This window comes from Streptopelia decaocto (genome assembly GCF_964273445.1).
Source record: "Streptopelia decaocto genome assembly, chromosome: 10".
NCBI classification, from domain to species: domain Eukaryota; kingdom Metazoa; phylum Chordata; class Aves; order Columbiformes; family Columbidae; genus Streptopelia; species Streptopelia decaocto.
The window spans coordinates 6,889,199-6,905,936 of record NC_138665.1 but is presented as its reverse complement, the minus strand read 5'-3'; the positions used below and the strand labels follow the sequence as shown (position 1 = coordinate 6,905,936).

Below are 16,738 nucleotides of genomic sequence, written 5' to 3'. Positions count from 1 at the left end.
CAGGCAATCCTCTTTGGAAGCACTTTGGCCCCAATTGCATGAAGAGTTTTTCCAAACCCTTGGAGAAATATCCAGAAAAAACTCTGCCTGGCAGAGCTGTCCCACTCCAAGAGGCCAACAGCCGTGGTTTACCGGGATATAAACAGCCCCTGGATATATCACCGTGGTCATAAGTACCACCATTTTTTTTGCAAAAAAAGAATGCTTTTATTACTTTGGAGGACAAGACTACCTGATGAAAGAATATGGGGAATATGGTATGTGATGGTCTTAGGTCTGATTTGTGTTGCTTGAGAAAAAGATAAGAGATACAAGAATTTTCTTTGTTCTCTTCGTTAATGTGATATGGATAAATAAAGCGCATCCCAAAAATCTCTTTGTGTAGTTCTGTATGTTAAGAACCAAGTGTTATCTAAACATTCAGGCAGGAAGTCTAGTAAGTTAATAAGACTATTGTACTGGTGCTGTATAGTTCCCTTGATGAATTCAACAGCAATCTTTTCTCTTTTTTCTCCTCATTTAAAAGCATTTGATCAAAACCACCATAATACTTTCAGCTGCGTTGTGCAGTGTGTTTAGGTACCTTTTGGTTTAGGAGAATTTGACATATTTTAATATGTGAGCAGGATTTGGTTCATGGATTTTTGAATACAATATCTGTATTGCACTTTGCATTCCAGCTATTTCAAAGGTCATGAAATACCAAATAATTGTGCCATGGTGACTTGGTACATTATTCTGTGCAGTACAGTGCGATTAGTACCCCAATCCAGAAAGAAGAAACTAGTGGTTGGGGGAGAAGGGCTGTCGTACGGGGTTGAGTAGACATGCAAGAAGTATGACAGAAGTCTTGTGAAATTACTTTAAAATGCCAGCTGGTGTTTCTGGAAGAATAGAGTATTTGTATTGCTTAATTTAACAATCAGACTTTGCTTGCTCTAAGGCATAAGCAATGCTAGACAAATCTTGCAAATTTTTCTCCCAGTTCATCTTCCTTTCTTATAGGAAAATTTTCCAGTGTATCTCAGTTCACCATATGAATCTCTTGGATAATTTATCTTCACTATTCAGTGTAAATCACATTTACACATCTGCTCTCAAGAGCAGAATACAGAGTCATGACTCTGAGAATTTCAGAGAATATGCATTCGTGACATTGCAAGATTTGAAAAATAAGCTGAGCAAAAGTATGATCTCTCAACTTTTTATCTCATATTTCAGAAATGTATTTTTTTAACTTTCAGAAATGAAAATTGAGATTGTCTATTTTCCTTACTATTTGTGTTATTTTTGAGAATTATATCTTCCTAATGATGTTTGTCATTTTCTTCTGTATCTATAAGTAGCATTTTAGAAGAGAAATATCTTATTTCTTTGTTCACCAGGGACTTCATTGAATATGCTTGGAGGGCAATTCTGGAGGACAATTTCTGTCTTGAGTTATAATACAGTGACATTTGAAATTCTTTCTGAAAGCTATTTTTAAATCATATAAATATTTTAATATATTTTCTCCCCTTTTCCTGTTGAGGAGGGGGAGTGAGTGTGTTGTGGTGGGCCAGCCCACCACAGCCGCTTTGTGGAGGCTGAACAGGAGAACATCATCCAGTTCTGGGTTTGGGAATAATTACCTCTCTTCCTGGATACTAGGACCCCATTGAAATAACCTTTTTTTTCCATTTATTATAGTGAACTGTATGAATTTTACAGTTCTTGATGTATGAGAGATGACTAGGCTTATCTTCTGAAAAAATGATCGGTGAATGTCTTTGTTTAAGTGAATTGTCTTCAAGTGTATCCACATCCCCTTTGTTCTGCTTTCTAGAAATATGCAAGCAAGCACAGTCAAAGGAAATTGTGAACAGGTGTTTGAAATTTATGTTCAGTAGCATTCAGAGCATTTTTTTTTTCCCAAGAATACAAGCATTTTCTCCAAAATCTGATTCTCAGAAATCATTCGCATCCAGGCAAGGAAGTGAAATACACTATGTGACTTGTGTCTCTTCCCAAACCAATCAATACAGGTTGGTTTTCAAATGATGTATTGAGTAACTTCACCTACTTGCTAATGTACTACTAACAGTTAAAAATTATTGCCAGACATCGTCTAATTTTGAATAATTTACTCAGCTCTAGATATCAGTCTATTGGAGAATTTAATTGATTACTTCAGGATTTTTTTTGAACTTTAATTCTTATCCTTGAAGCATCAGAGCTTTTTTGAATTTTGTGACTCACAGTCCTGTGTGACTTAAATTCACAGTGAAGAAACTATGAAAACCTGCAGTACGTACCATATTCAGCGCAGAAGTTTTTCTTTCACCATGAAATACCTCAAATTATACTAAAATCAGTTTAAATTGCAGCATTAGTGAACAACCAACATTGTTCTACTCGTATCTTAACCTCTGTGCCATACCTACTTGCTTCTATGCATTCATTTTAAAGGCAGGCACAGTATGTTACAAACACAGTACCTAAATGGCATGTACAGTATGCCCATAGGGCCAGATTGGGATCTATTTGCTAGATGTACAGTGTACATTTTAAGGCACACCATAGGGATCGAGTTTACATTTTGATAACTCTGTCCTTTTATTTGCAAAGATGGTCACTACCTGGAAATGTTGCAAAAATAAATGTTCATCTCTAAGAGTGGCCAATGTATTTTTGTTTTCATTTTATATTTTTCTCAAGAAAAAAATGTGTGAAAATGTGAACTTTAGGGCATTTAAAAAGTAAATGTCAACTACCGTGTTACATTTTATATACATAGATACATCTTCCTATATATCTAAATATATAAAATGATTTAGGAGCTCATACTATAAGCTTAGTTTTAGTACAGTACTTTAAATATACTGGTATTTATTTTCAGTCACACTTCTGCACTGCTTCTTTCTAATGCAGAGCTTGATACGGACATCAGTTGATAATAGCAAACAAAACAAAATTCATGAAGAATAATATTGTCTTATCATGCAATGTAGTAGGCATCCTGCGGCACTATTCTCTTACCCAACTTATTTACAGTACTGCTGAGTACTTTATCAATAAATATTACAGTGTTTGTCTTATTCAATTTTTCACGGAACCCAGCAATTTTTCAGGATACGAGTCCCGTCAGACGTGAGTTTCAATGAACGAGTGTGTGTGTGTCAGCATTGGTGCTGAGGTTGCAAGTTCAGAGGCTCCATTTTGAGATTTCACAGCAGCACTGTACTCACAAATGTCCAGGAAAAACTCATAGTTCTTTACTTTCCAATCATTAAACTTCTTTGACGTTAAGTTGGGATCATCCAGAAGGCTGTTGATAACTGTGAGGTCCCCTTCCTTCGCCTATCAAATTCCAGAAAGACACAGTACATGTCAAAATGAAGTTTATGCTACATTTTGTATTTCGGCACTTTATTTCTTCTTTCATTTTCATGCAAAGTGCTAAGGAAACAACTACGGACACTGGAATCTTTTACCCATATTCAAGAACTATTACGGCTTAAACTGTTTGGCAACTCAGTCCTTGGTACTTTCTACCAGATGTCTATAAAGGACAAATAATTATTGTGTGTTGTTGTTGTTTGTTTGTTTTTCCTTAAACTGGAACGTATTTACTTTCAAGTATTTTTAGTTTCTTTGGAACTTAATTCTAGAGCTACAAAGAAAGCCTCATCCATGGCAAACACTAAGAGGTTATACTTTGACTAGTTTTTATTTCTTATGCACAAAATTAATGATAAAGCCTTACTTTTAAAGTGCTCTTGAGAACTCTGATGTGGTGAAGCTTTTCATTGATAACTGGATCATTACATCGCTTTACAAAAGACTTGCGGAACTCCTGCTTGGTGGAAGGACGCTGCTCTCCGAAAGCTGACAAACTAGCTTGCTCCAGAGATTTATACAGCTCTTGAAGACCATCTGTATTTTCTCCAATTTCTTTTATATTTTCTGGAAGAAAATAGGTAAAGAAACCTAAGAACAAATCTAATCATTCAGATGAAGTCTCTAAAACCAGCAAGCAGTAATGAAAATTAATGTATAAAGTCACTCTATAACGCGTTCTTCCAATTTTTGTTTTGATAAAACAAGAACATTTTAATCAGCCCCAAAGCTACATTTTCAGCACTGCATCCAAGCATTTGAAGTGCAAACTCCTGTGCAGTGACTGATGAATTTGCCAACACATAACAGTTCAACCGCAAAAACATTGCTGACAATAATGGCAATATTGCCCTGGCTTTCAATGGCAGTAAAGAGGACCAGAATGTCTCCAAAATCTTACCTTCTGCACAGAAACTATTATGCCTTCTAAGGGGAACTTTCTCTTCTAGCTTGTCATCTGTTCCTTCTATGGACCTTACACGTCCCTTACCCCTGACGTCTCTGTTTCGGGGAAGACTTTGACTACGTTGCTTCTGTGGCCGGCTGTGAGCGCTGTGTCCCCTTGGACATTCCACCAAAGGGAAAGGCCCGTCCTGCTCATAATTATGACACCTTTGTACCGGTAGCGTTGCTTGTCTTCGTCTGTCTGGTGACATTCCGGGCCGGCCACCCATGTACTCCGCCTCGGGAGGAACAGTCTGAAGGAAATGGAGCCCTGAACTGGTTAACGGCGTCTCGATCAGGTCCTGCCACGAGCGCCGTTCTCGGTAGGGAGGTCTGCACCCCGATGAGTGTGTGCTGCCCGCTACGTCTTGTCGAGAATCCTCGGCAGAAGAATGAGAATACGTTGATTCACTTGAAAAGTGTCGACCATGTTGGGATTCAGGGAATGGGCTGGAAGAATTCACCTGAAAAGATACAAAACCATCTGGCCGTAAGACAATGTTTTGAACAGACCCAAGAAAATGGCTATAGAACATTATATGATACATACTAATAAAATGGACTGGTGTGTGTGTTTTGATATGTCACAATATGAACCTCTGCAAACAGAACATAATTAGCATTGAGAACTTTTATGCAAGTGCTATGTTTTAACCACTCCCTATTCTTGTTTTGCACATTCTCTGCCCATGAGCAGCTCCTGCTGGAAAGAACAGTATAATACTGGTACAGGTTTCCTGAAGACCTGTCCAGTTTACACTCAGTCCAGCAGTTTGCTCTGAAGACATGAAAGGCCCCAAAAGAAACCATCTTTGGGTTTCCGAGTCCAGCCAAACAGAAAAAAAAAAAACAAAACCAAAAAAACCGAAAGCAAACCAACTTCAGCACCCAGGAAGATTTTTGAATTTTGGGGAAACTGCTGAACTTCTCAAATTATTTAAGTTATTCTGCTGGGTCTGTAAATAATTTTCATTCAAAAACAAAGAGAAAGGCAAAAAAGTGGAAAAACAGAAAGGGAGGGGCTTAACCTGTGTCCCAGTTGATAAAACAGCATCACATGGGTGAAAATCAGTCTGAACTTCACCCATGTGATGCTGTTGTCTCAGTCACTCTCTCTTTGGTTCTGGCTGTGTGAGGATCATGTCATTCACGTTGAAGAAAAATCTGAAAGAAAAATAGAGAACAGTCCTATCTGCGCTTAGAAACAAAATAATTATCACAGCCTGTCTATGTTCTGTATAATAGAAATGTTCTTATTTGCTATTAGAGCCTCTTCATATACAAAATGTTTGGGGTTTTTTTTCCCCTCAGTTCCCCAAACCTGTCTGTACACAATATAATAGAAGCACTTTTGTCAGCTATTGAACATCGTATGACACTAACAGAAAATATTGTCACTACTATGGTATTGTACACAATGCCTCATGCTGTAAAAAAAAAACAAAACAAAACAACAACCCTGCCTCTAAAGATATGTTCTTAAAAAAAGATGTGTTCTTAAAAAAATGTTTGTACTAAAATACGATTACTGCATGAATGTGATCTGGTCTTAATCTCTAGCATCCAGTATCCAATATTTGTACTTGAGAAACAGTCTCAGTTAATACAAACTATCCCATCCACCATATTCTTTCCATATTCTGCAGTAAAGTCAACATTTGAATATTCTGTTTGTATTATTAGGTGTGGTCTCCCAAGTCCCACAAACCATGTCATATGACATATCTGTGTAAGGAGACATTTACCTTTCCTGCCTTTGTCATTGGCTTGTTGTGGAAACATTCAGCTCCTGAGGATCAGCAGTAATTTCATTCTTACAACGAAGCCTTTGTTCTGCCGTTATGGTAATTAAATATTCCAAAACAAGGGAAATGCAAATCAAGGCACACAGATATATTTTGGTAACCTTCTGCCAAATGCAATATCTTTAACTCACTGAGGGCGTTCGGTGGTAGGTGTCACCCAGAGTGGAAGAGCCTTCCTGCTTCAGGGTTAGGGAGCCCTCGGTGTCGTCCTGGTCGCTTTCGCTCCAGTAATCTGCTGGCAAAACATCCCGGGGTCACTCATGAGCTTTTCCACAAGAAAGCAAGTCCCACATTTAAAAAATATCTTTAGCATGCAAAGGTAAGAACACACTTGTGAATATGTCTGGCACCTAAGATACACAGATACGTGGAAGAACTTTCAAGCAGGTTGGGCACCCAGCTCCTATGTGCCTAAAAATGGCTTCTGGTCACACGCTTTCAAAGTGCAACTTCATTCTAGATGCTGAAGTAGAGCCGAGCCTCAATTCTTAAATTAACCGTGTTAGCAGAACAGGTTCCACCACAGGTGATGGTGGAAAAGCAAGGCTGGCACCGGAGCTCAGGAGCTGCAGAAATGGTTCTGAAGCGCAGGTTGACCTGTGCTCGCAGTGTCTTCACTCACTCTGGGGTGACAATCACACCCGATGGCTCTGACCTGGGACATTTCTCACCCTCAACCTGGCATTATCTTCATTGCTGGTTTGAAAATATTTTCCTTGGTGGTGGCACAAATAAATATTGATATATTAAGAGTTCTTAAAGGATATGTATTCTTATGAAAACTGATATTTTAAAATATATGGCACATATGTTAACAAATTTGTTAGTTATGACATCTCTTTGTTCAAATAATGACCATATGTGCACTCCGCTCTCTTCTAATGACAATCTCTGAAGCGTTACCTTCATCTGGATGAATGTCCTTGTCATCAGGGGTGTAACCAATCGCTGCGAGACCCAAACGATTCATCCATCTAATAGAACAATGAAAAATGAGGAGGAGAGATATTTTAAAGGCACTTGTAGTGTTAATGTGAGGGCATACACATTCTTAACATCTGGAAAAGTCAGAGGTGATGCCTAGTCTAAAAAGATTCAGATGTGTTCAGTGGTTAATAGTTTTATGTGAGGGTGCTCCAGTTCATATATCATACAATGCAGAGGTAGTTCTGGTCTTCTATTCACATCTGCTGGAGCGTGTTTGATGCTGGAATATCAGACTCATTGCATTTTATTCTGCTGCCCAGAAACCTGAAGAATCATGACATCAGTCTTCCTTATGTCATCAAGAAAGAGAGAAGTCTACCTACTGGGATGCTAAACACAGTTTTTAGAGTAGTCTGTTAGAACAGAGAACATCCAGCTCTGTCTCCACTGTAGCAGAATCAAATCCCTCTCTAAGCTGCACCTGAACCTATTTGTGTGGAATGGTTTCCAGAGACGTTATGTAAAGGAGCAGATTGCATTTATTCTGATTGCTACTTCTATTAATTTCAAGAACTTGCCTGAATTGCCAAAATACTATAAAATAGCGTTATGGCAATAATCGTATGAAAACCTGTATTAGGAAGCAAGTTGTATTACGTTTGTATACTCAAAAGGCTGAAACAGGCTATGACAGTGTTCCACTGGTTATGTGCTGCTCTGCTAGATTCATGATATGGGTGGTATAAATGTTTGGTTGGTTTAGCTGTGATGTCAACATTATTTTCCTTTGATTTTTTAAAATACAGAATCTTAGGTTAGAAACCTTCAGAAAAAACAAGACTTGATAAATTGAAAGTACTTCAATATTTGCATTTTTTATCGGATGATTTGGTTTCTTTCCTTGTCCCCAAATTAATTTGTTTGATCAAAAATATTTTTTTTTATTCATTAGGAAAATAGTTTATTTTGGGGAAAATACCTTTAGAGATATCTTTATGTAAGATTACTGGATGTTTATACAATATATAGTTGAAAGACAGGAAAAAAGGAAACTAACACGTAGAGAGGAAAGTCACTTAATATTCAGCAGATGGAAAATAAAGAATCAGCTTATTTTCATCAACAAATATAACCACAGAAAAAAGCCCCATTAATAGACATCTGTAATGATTGCGATGCATTCTTAAGTATCGCCTTACTCAGTGACTAGATTTTTTACGGTCATTAATTTGCTAGTGTATTGCACGTCAGTGTTTTCTAGGAGCAGCTCTTTTCTTTTTTTAACATTTCAACATAACATATGTTAATAATGACGGGTTTGATTGATTAATTGTATGCTGACAAAAACACCTTTCAAGGATTTCAAGACAGATGTTAGTAAACAATGCATAGCATGTCATAAGGACAAGTTTTTTGCAGATTAAAACAAGAAAACTATTCAGTGTAATTCTTTCCTCACTTGTAATAGAACTGAATAAAAGCTTCTAGGGACACAGGTGCATGTATTATTGGTCTAATGGCACAATATATGGAAGATGCTATAGACAGCAAGCAGGCAGAAAATGAAGAGAGAGCTCTCCACTAAAAATAGCACAGAGTTCAGGATGTATTGATCTGCTCTACGCAACGCTCTGCAGCTACTCAGAGCCACGATCTTAATCTGGAATATTGGATATAACACTGACTCATCGTGTGGCCTTCAGCAAATCGTTCTACATATCTTACGACTTCCCTAAGTGTCCAAAGGGGACAACAACATTTACTTCTTACAGGGAATTGTTATAGGGTTTAATTTACTTGCAAAACTGAGAATATAAAGAATTATACAATAATATTGCTTTGCCTTTCAGTAGTAAAAAAGAAGTCAGCAAATTAGAAATAACAGTGGAAATGATTAGTTTTCACAAAGATCAGCTGCAGGGTTCAGACTGCTTCTGGAGACACTATTTGTACAAGCACGTCAATAACTCATCTTTATCATGAAGTCAATTTAAAATGTGTTAACAGGTTCACTGAAAAGCTTTTCTACAGTGTGCACCAGTGTAATTTCATTCAAATGGCTGATCACTTGACATTTGCTGCTCTTGAAAGGCATATTCTTTATTGCCGTAATTGAAATGACATCATCCCCTCGCTCATTATTAGGCATTTGTATTCACTGTTTTTTCAAGAGTTGTTCCTGAATTTCTAAACTCATTAGTATTGGAGCAAAATAGTTTTAGTCATACTTTCCCATATGCCTTTGGCAATTAAGCAGAATGTCTCAGCGACTTCAACGAAGGTTCTGCTTAAGCACCAATGATAAATTAGGACTCATTACCATTTTCAAAGCTAAAACAGAGTCAGCCGTTTCGGTGGTTGGCACTTGAAAATTTATATTGTCTTAAGTTTATTGCCAAATTTGTCTTGTTGCTCATTGTTAATTTGAAGGTTTTAAATCTTGGAAGTGTATATAGATAATAGTCAAAATATTAATATTAACCTTCAAGAGAACACAGATATTCTTAGCATAGACAGAGTATCAGCTTTACTTATATGGCTTCGATGTCCAAATCTGGAATTAGCAGAAAGAATCTTCCTAAGCCTGCTCAGGTTTTTCTCTTCCAAAGGGCGCAAAGATTGCCCGCTACGGTTACAAGTACTTTGTTCCCTCATTTACCTCAACTGAGACTTAGCTCTTTGTCAAGATAACAAAAAGGGTTATCTGATGACATTCAGTGGCTTATAATGATAAAATCTCTCCTGATAAAAGAAAAAGAATCTCAATTTTAGGTTTTGTGTTTTTTAAAAAAGCACGGGTGAATGTTTTTGAGGTTAATCAGGAGTTATAGAAGTGCTGAGGTTACTGATCCTTTTGATACAGTTCACAGGTCTTTTTTTCAAGGAAATGCAAACTCTGTTCAAAAGGAACACTCTGTAAACTCGATGAATTTACTTGATGAGCAAACCACTTTCATTTTTAAGAAAACAGGCAGTGAAAGTTATAAAAAGTTCTCTGTGGAAAGCTTGGAAACTCAGCCATTTGGTTCTGAATGCTGCATTAATGCCTCATAGGCAAATGTCAAGGCTTCAGGAAGGCAGCGGGAATCTGTGTCAGAATGGGACTCCCCGAGGGATCGACGAGTGCGTGTTTCATTGGAGGTCAGGCAGTGCAAGACTATGTGACACCTGACAAGCAGCAATAGTGAAAAAAACCCAGGAGATCGTTTCTCTGATTTGGTTTATAGAGCTGTTCCCCCTAATAGCTCCTTGAATTCCACGTGATCACAAAAAGACATGAGATATTCTGGCAGTTACATGTATAGCAAACTTACATGTACATCTCTATGTATCCTGGCCCCCTGAGGCACAATTTGGAGACATCTCCTCAGATCATTTGATAGTTTCAACATCTCTTTTCTTCTGATAATTAGACAACTTAAACAGCACATTTCACTAAGTTTGAGGAAGTCACTCAAGGAACCACAGGGTTTGCATCTGAGGTAGAAATTAACTGGGATGCACATAGAGCTGTGCTAAATACCCCAAGGATTCCTGTTACAACATCGAACCTTCAATATTGTACAACATCTCCATAAGATATAACAACTTAGAAGGGACCAAGAAGTGTATTATTTATTTTTTATTGCCTATACCTCAGTGAACCAAATGCAGGGATAGGTAATCCTCAAGTAAAGTAATCTAAATACATTAGTAAGTTTTATACTTTGTCTCAATGGCTTAAATCCTAAAAAAAATCAGACTCGGCTTTAGTTAATTGTGTTTACAACAAACAGGCACTGTTGCCATTGCTTCGGGATGAAATAGAGCTGCATGGTAGGAAGTTCAGTTAAATTTACTGAGATAATTCTGGCTCGTACCAGGGATTACAGCCCAGAGCCTCTTCCAAGAGTCAGATTCTGTCCCCGGGCCTGGCAAGTGATGGTTGCAAAGGCACCGAGGGCAGTGATGAACTAAATAGCTGTGACAATAATCAAAACTTGATACTGAAGAGTGAGACATGCTTGAAAAGCCCTGAATTGTCCGGAGTCAGGAGCACAGTCTCTTGCCGATCGTTTAATAGAAACACTGGAGCAATGTTAAAGTGGATCGAACAGCAGGGAAACAATTTCCTCTAGCTTCACTGTCCTAACACGCTGCATGACAAACAAGAATATGTCACCACTCATGGTACAAATGCAGTAAATTTCTGTTTGCTAACTGTTATAATTGAGTCCTGCCGAGTACAGTGATGAGCCAAGTCCAAGGTCTGTGTGAGGTTCTGGGATTGAAGGCAACAGGAGTTTTCATAGCAGGATCAGCCTTGACCCCCTTGGCTGCTCCTTTCTACAGTCAGGAGTGAAACAGCACAAGTGAGAAAACCAAACCAACTTGGACAATCTCAGTTATAATACATTTGAGAGAACTATTACATTCAGTGCAGGAGAATAAAAAGCAAAGTCAAGAAGATATCAATTTAAAAAAATAGGTCAAAGACTTATTTTTAGGGTTATAATTAAAACTGTTCTATAAATCCATAGAGAGCAGGTCAGCAAGTAGTGAGTTTCTGTGGGTCAAATCAGTTTTACTTGCCAATATCCTCAGTGCTGGGTACACTTTTTGCATATACCAGATGGCTGGTAGATAGAAGAAACCTTAATTCAGGTGAAAAAGTAAATCATGGGTATTTCATGAAAAAGATATAAATCCAAGAAAGGGTCTATCTGCTTTCACTATTTCTTTCTGTTAAATCTTCCCTTAAAATGAAACCATTGAAATATCAAGGTATTAAAGGATAAAAGAAATGAATATTTATATATTTCCTATCTTTCTTGCATCTTTTTATCAATTAGTCATTGCACTTGTACATCATCTCAGGTTTGTATTAAAAATGTTTTAGAGCAGGAATACATCTTTTTTTGCTTTTGAGATTGCATCTACACCCAGTTAAAAGGAAAAAAAAGGAATGAAAGTGGAAGTCAAATTTGACTTAATCAAGTTATCTTTAAGTCTATAAAAATATAGATTCCCTTGAACCATCAAATTTATTCAGTTCAATTTGTATTTAATTTCTGATTAAAACCTTTGTGTTATATTTTTTTCCATTAGTGGGATAGCTGGATTCCAGAATTTCCTGTAAATATTTTTGCAATACAGAGTTATATTTAGAATTGATTTTGTATTTGTTAAGCTGGCTTCTTTCTGACCAGTCTTTTTTAGTGGACACCTGAAAAATCAATATGCTTCCTGTTTTAGCTCCTAACATACATTATTTTCACTATTTTCTACAGTTGTAGAGGTAATATATTAATTTAACAGAATAAAGGTTCCTGTAATAGTTAAAGCAAAAATGATGCCTTTATTTCTCTCCAAACAAGAGAAGCCCAAAAACGTAACTGATGTGTCACAGTGAAATACAACACTGAGCAGTCTCCTCAATGGGTTCATCTCTCCGAATATATCAGCTCTCAGCAGCCTGTATTTCTACTATTTTATTTGTCACAGTTGCTGGAATTTGTTAAGTAAAATCATTCATGGGATAAACCATAAGCACTCTGATTTGATAATTTGACCTGACTCTCTTGATCTTGTTTCATGCATTGTCTTCTTGGATTTGTCAGGCTGGCAAAATATGAAAAAAGCCCTAGAGAGCTTAAGAGTTGACAAGTGAACCGTGACAATTTATACCCTCTTTGCATGTGCATCTACTTCATGTAATTCACAGGAGGGGTTTTTTTCATTAGTCTTTTGTTGTTGTTTTTTAACTTCATTCTGTCAACCAAATGCACTTTTTGTTGTTGTTGTTTTTTGGTTTGTTTTTGGTTTTTTTTTCCCCTCTCTCTCCTGGTCGATGATAGACAAAAAAAGTTCACTATTTCTGAAATAAATTGCCCTTTTGGTAATAAGTGAAATAGCATCTTCTTGTATAAATGTAACTGTTTATTACAGAGAATATACATACAATAACTATAATAAAAATACTGTTAAATACCTGACTTATTTAATTACGTCCATTACTTATTTCTATGACTAAAAACTTCAGATTTTGCAGTGTTGACATAGTATCTCCACTATAACATCATGATATGTGACTGTAATGCATGTGCACTTACTGCTGAGAGGTACAGCACTGTAATCACAAAATCTGCTGTATTGAATGCAGTTGAACTGTTTGACTCCCAGAAGACCATACCCATGCACAATGGTATTATTTACAGCAGAATTTGATTAAGTGAATTTTGTAATGTAAACTAGTACAGAAAGCCACCACAAATCATAACTCCAGCGTGTTGGGGATGAATTCACACCTGAATGCTCATTTGGACTGTGTGTTGCATAATTGCAGTTGTATATTGCAAACTCCTTTGAACTGCTTCAGTGTAATGCTATAAACCAGGGGTATTGAGGGGGATATGGTAGTTCACAAGTCTATAGTAAGTGGTCCATAAACTGGAGAAAGGAGGAGTTAGGTGGCTAGGCAAGAAAAGCAGATTTTGAAGACTCGCAGCTCTGTACCAGGACTTTCTAATGTAGTATTTTCCCTACAATTCACATCATGGTTTCATCCAGTCTCCAGGGCCTGCAGCTCATTCTGATCAGAAAATTGTTTTACCTGTGCTTCAACTTGTGAGCTTTTATGCGAGAAAAATAAATTAGAGGAGTGAAGTGGCCTTGGGCATGGACTATTTTTCCTGGATTTGAAACAAGTTTCTAGGAACCTGAAGGAAGAAGAGGAAAACCTGCTGTTGATGTTTACTTACACCACCACTGGGAAGCTCCATTTCAGGGATTTCTGTTTGAAAAGTGCCTTTCATGTCCTGCATAATTCTCTCCTTGCTTTTCATCAGGTAAGGGACTGGGGAGTAAGAGCTCTTCGATAATTTACTCAGCTCTCTTTATTAAAGAACAGTTAAATTAGGACAGAGAGATCTAACTTGATTACCCTCCCGTTCACTTCTCCAAGACCTCTTGTTTAAGTGGGGCAATATCTAACAGGGGTGTATGTCTGAAATTTTTAGTTATAAAGTAAATTAAAACTGTGAAAGATACCTTAATACTGGCCCACCATCTGAGTTGGCCAAGATCTGTCAAGGGGACTAGCATGTGACAAATTTAAGGAAGACAGCTGAATGAGCTTCAGCAATAAACAGGATGGTTTAGGGAAACCGTTGAGTGACTTGGTTATATTCTCTACGTAAAAATACACAGGATACACACCCTGAAATTTGCTTATAATCAATAGAGATTCAATTCATATTAAAGCAAACTGAAAATTGAAGTAAAGGGAAATATTATGTTTGAAACTTTCAGGTCTTTACTTGGAAAATATTGGAAGTGACCCCTACAAAATCAATCATCATTCTGTTTCAGTGAGTAGCAGATATTGGTTCCATTTTTTGAATGAATGCAAACGATTTATGGGAGTTATTAAAATTGCAAAGTTAACCCAGTTATTCAAATCAAATGTGATCAAATTATTCAGCCTGAAATAGAAACTATTTTTTTTAATTTAATATTTGGAGTCCATGAGGAGATTGTAAATGCACTGCACTGCACACTTCAATCACATGAAAGTTTTAAATAAAGTAGATATCGTAAAACAACTGAATATTAAATTCAGTGCTACTTTCCTTAGGAGTATTAAAGCCATAAACAGGTTATGCATGGTATGGTAATAGATGAAGCACTTCTGGGAAATAAGGCCTTTAACAAGCTTGGAGTGCCCCGTGACCACGGCAAGCGAAAGATGAGCTCATCTATTTCATTATTAATTCATTTCTAAGAACACAACTATGCTCATGTAAGACTTGACAAAACAGCATGAGCATTAATTTTGCAAACCAAAGTCTGTCTGCACCATGCGACACAGCAGGCAAAATTCAGCTGCAGAGTGGCTCGATCTGCCACATACAAATCAATTACTACCCATTGGTGTACAACTCTTTCCATGGCAATGTGGTATTAAAGGCAGATTAAAATATTCTGGAGTGGAAAAAATTATTAAACAGTGAATCTGAAGTTAGATACTGTAAAAACAGCTGTTAAAAACAAAAACTGGTGGTAAATGCAACTGAAGAAAGGGTATAATTTCCCGTCATAGTGAATACTGGAGTGCTATGTTTCTCTTCATATTAGAACTCCTTTACTTTTCAGCGTGAAAGATCTACCCTTCTGTCAGCATGGAAAATCCAGTTAAATTTTGTGGTGACAGCAGGAATGTGAGATACCATGCAGAGCATTTGCCCTATTTCCTCAGATAACATGGCTAGCAATTTGCTGGGAAGACGGAGATTTTTGAAATTAGTATTTTAAGTGCATTTTTCATCTATGAGTCTTGTTTCTCATTTCAAATTTTGCACAGGGTATCTGTGAGAAGGAACTCCAGGAAGCATGTAAAATGCTGCAGGGGATGCCCAGGGACTTTTACAGAGGCAGCAGAGTCATCCATCATTTGGGCTGGGGAGTGAATTACAATTACTCTATAGGAACAGCATTTCTGAATGAAAAGTACTGCAAAAAAATTACGTCAAGAGGAAGTTCACCTTTTGTCTTTTCCCCTGGGAAGCAGACTCAAAAAGTCAGGAAAATGTCTCTCATAAATTCCAGACTAACATGGCAGCGTGATATGAAAATCCATCCTGGCACCTTTCCAGCTGCGACTCTCCGCAGAGGCTGTAAACTGTCACGCAGGCGGCTTCCTCGCTCCCCGGTGTACCAAAATCAATGAATATTGTAAGAGCAGTTTATTGAATGTATGTCAAGACTTCCTGGTTTTCCTCGAGTCAGAACATTTTATGGCATAATAGAAAGATATGATCAATGGCACTTCAGCAAATCACAGCTATCCAAGTGGCTAAAATCTAGGGAGAGACCAGGCTTAGCTTAAAATAGCAGAAGATCCTCATGTCAGTTTTGGGGCAAACCAAATCTCAGTCACATTACATAACTGAACAATGGAACGTTATTAAGATTGGAAAAATATTTTTCAGCAAATTTATTTCCTGTAAATGACAGCTAGCCACAGCAAGATACTCCTGAGGCCTGAACCTCATCATCGTCATCAGTGGATGATGAACTAGCCTGAACTGTTCTCATGCAGCCAGTCTTCTACATCAATACAGGTTTTCCTGAAGGGCCATGTAAGCCACAGAATACAAATGTTCAATTTAAACATAATTTTTAGACATTATTATTCCAAAGAATATCCTCAGCTGTATCCTGAGATAGTTGTGTCCAAGTCTGCGAACAGAAAGAACTAACTAAATCTCAAAGCTGCAGCAGTCTACGCCAGGGAAGATTTGAGACTTCGAAGTACGGTAACATTGTCCCGTGTGCCCTTGCTTTTTATCTCAGCTGGGAATAAACAAGTTACCAGAGTAACAGGAGGAGGTAGAACATTTGACTCTGCCTTTGAGCATCAAAGGTACCTCCCCAGATTTATCTAACCTCTGCGTTCATCGCTCAATCACAAAATAGAAGCAGAGGGTAATTTGGGGTAGAAGAGATCTCGGGAGGTCACCTAGTCCCCCAGCCCACCCGCAGCAGGACCAGCCTTGATGTTGGGTCAGGGTGTCCAGGGCCATGCCCAGCTGAGTTCTGAATGTCCTCCCAGCACATCTGAGAACACGCAGCGATGCCAACAGCTGACCTGTGCTACCCTCTGCTTGGGACAGTGACAGGATGAGTAAAGTTAATTACTACTG

General features: G+C 37.7%; 1 protein-coding gene across 1 annotated transcript in view; it reads right to left on the bottom strand.

The window, feature by feature from the left end:
* Nucleotides 1–1,706: 1,706 nt before the first annotated feature.
* Nucleotides 1,707–16,738, bottom strand: part of LOC309444301 (connector enhancer of kinase suppressor of ras 2-like) — a gene marked incomplete at its 5' end in the record, with an annotated part of 168,646 nt that continues 153,614 nt past the window's right edge. Inside the window, 5 exons of the mRNA XM_082061999.1 lie at nucleotides 1,707–3,339; nucleotides 3,746–3,945; nucleotides 4,280–4,787; nucleotides 6,260–6,360; nucleotides 7,032–7,102. Of these exons, the coding sequence (XP_081918125.1) occupies nucleotides 3,124–3,339; nucleotides 3,746–3,945; nucleotides 4,280–4,787; nucleotides 6,260–6,360; nucleotides 7,032–7,102 (1,096 nt within the window). The 3' untranslated portion in view covers nucleotides 1,707–3,123. The remainder of the gene's footprint in view (nucleotides 3,340–3,745; nucleotides 3,946–4,279; nucleotides 4,788–6,259; nucleotides 6,361–7,031; nucleotides 7,103–16,738) is intronic.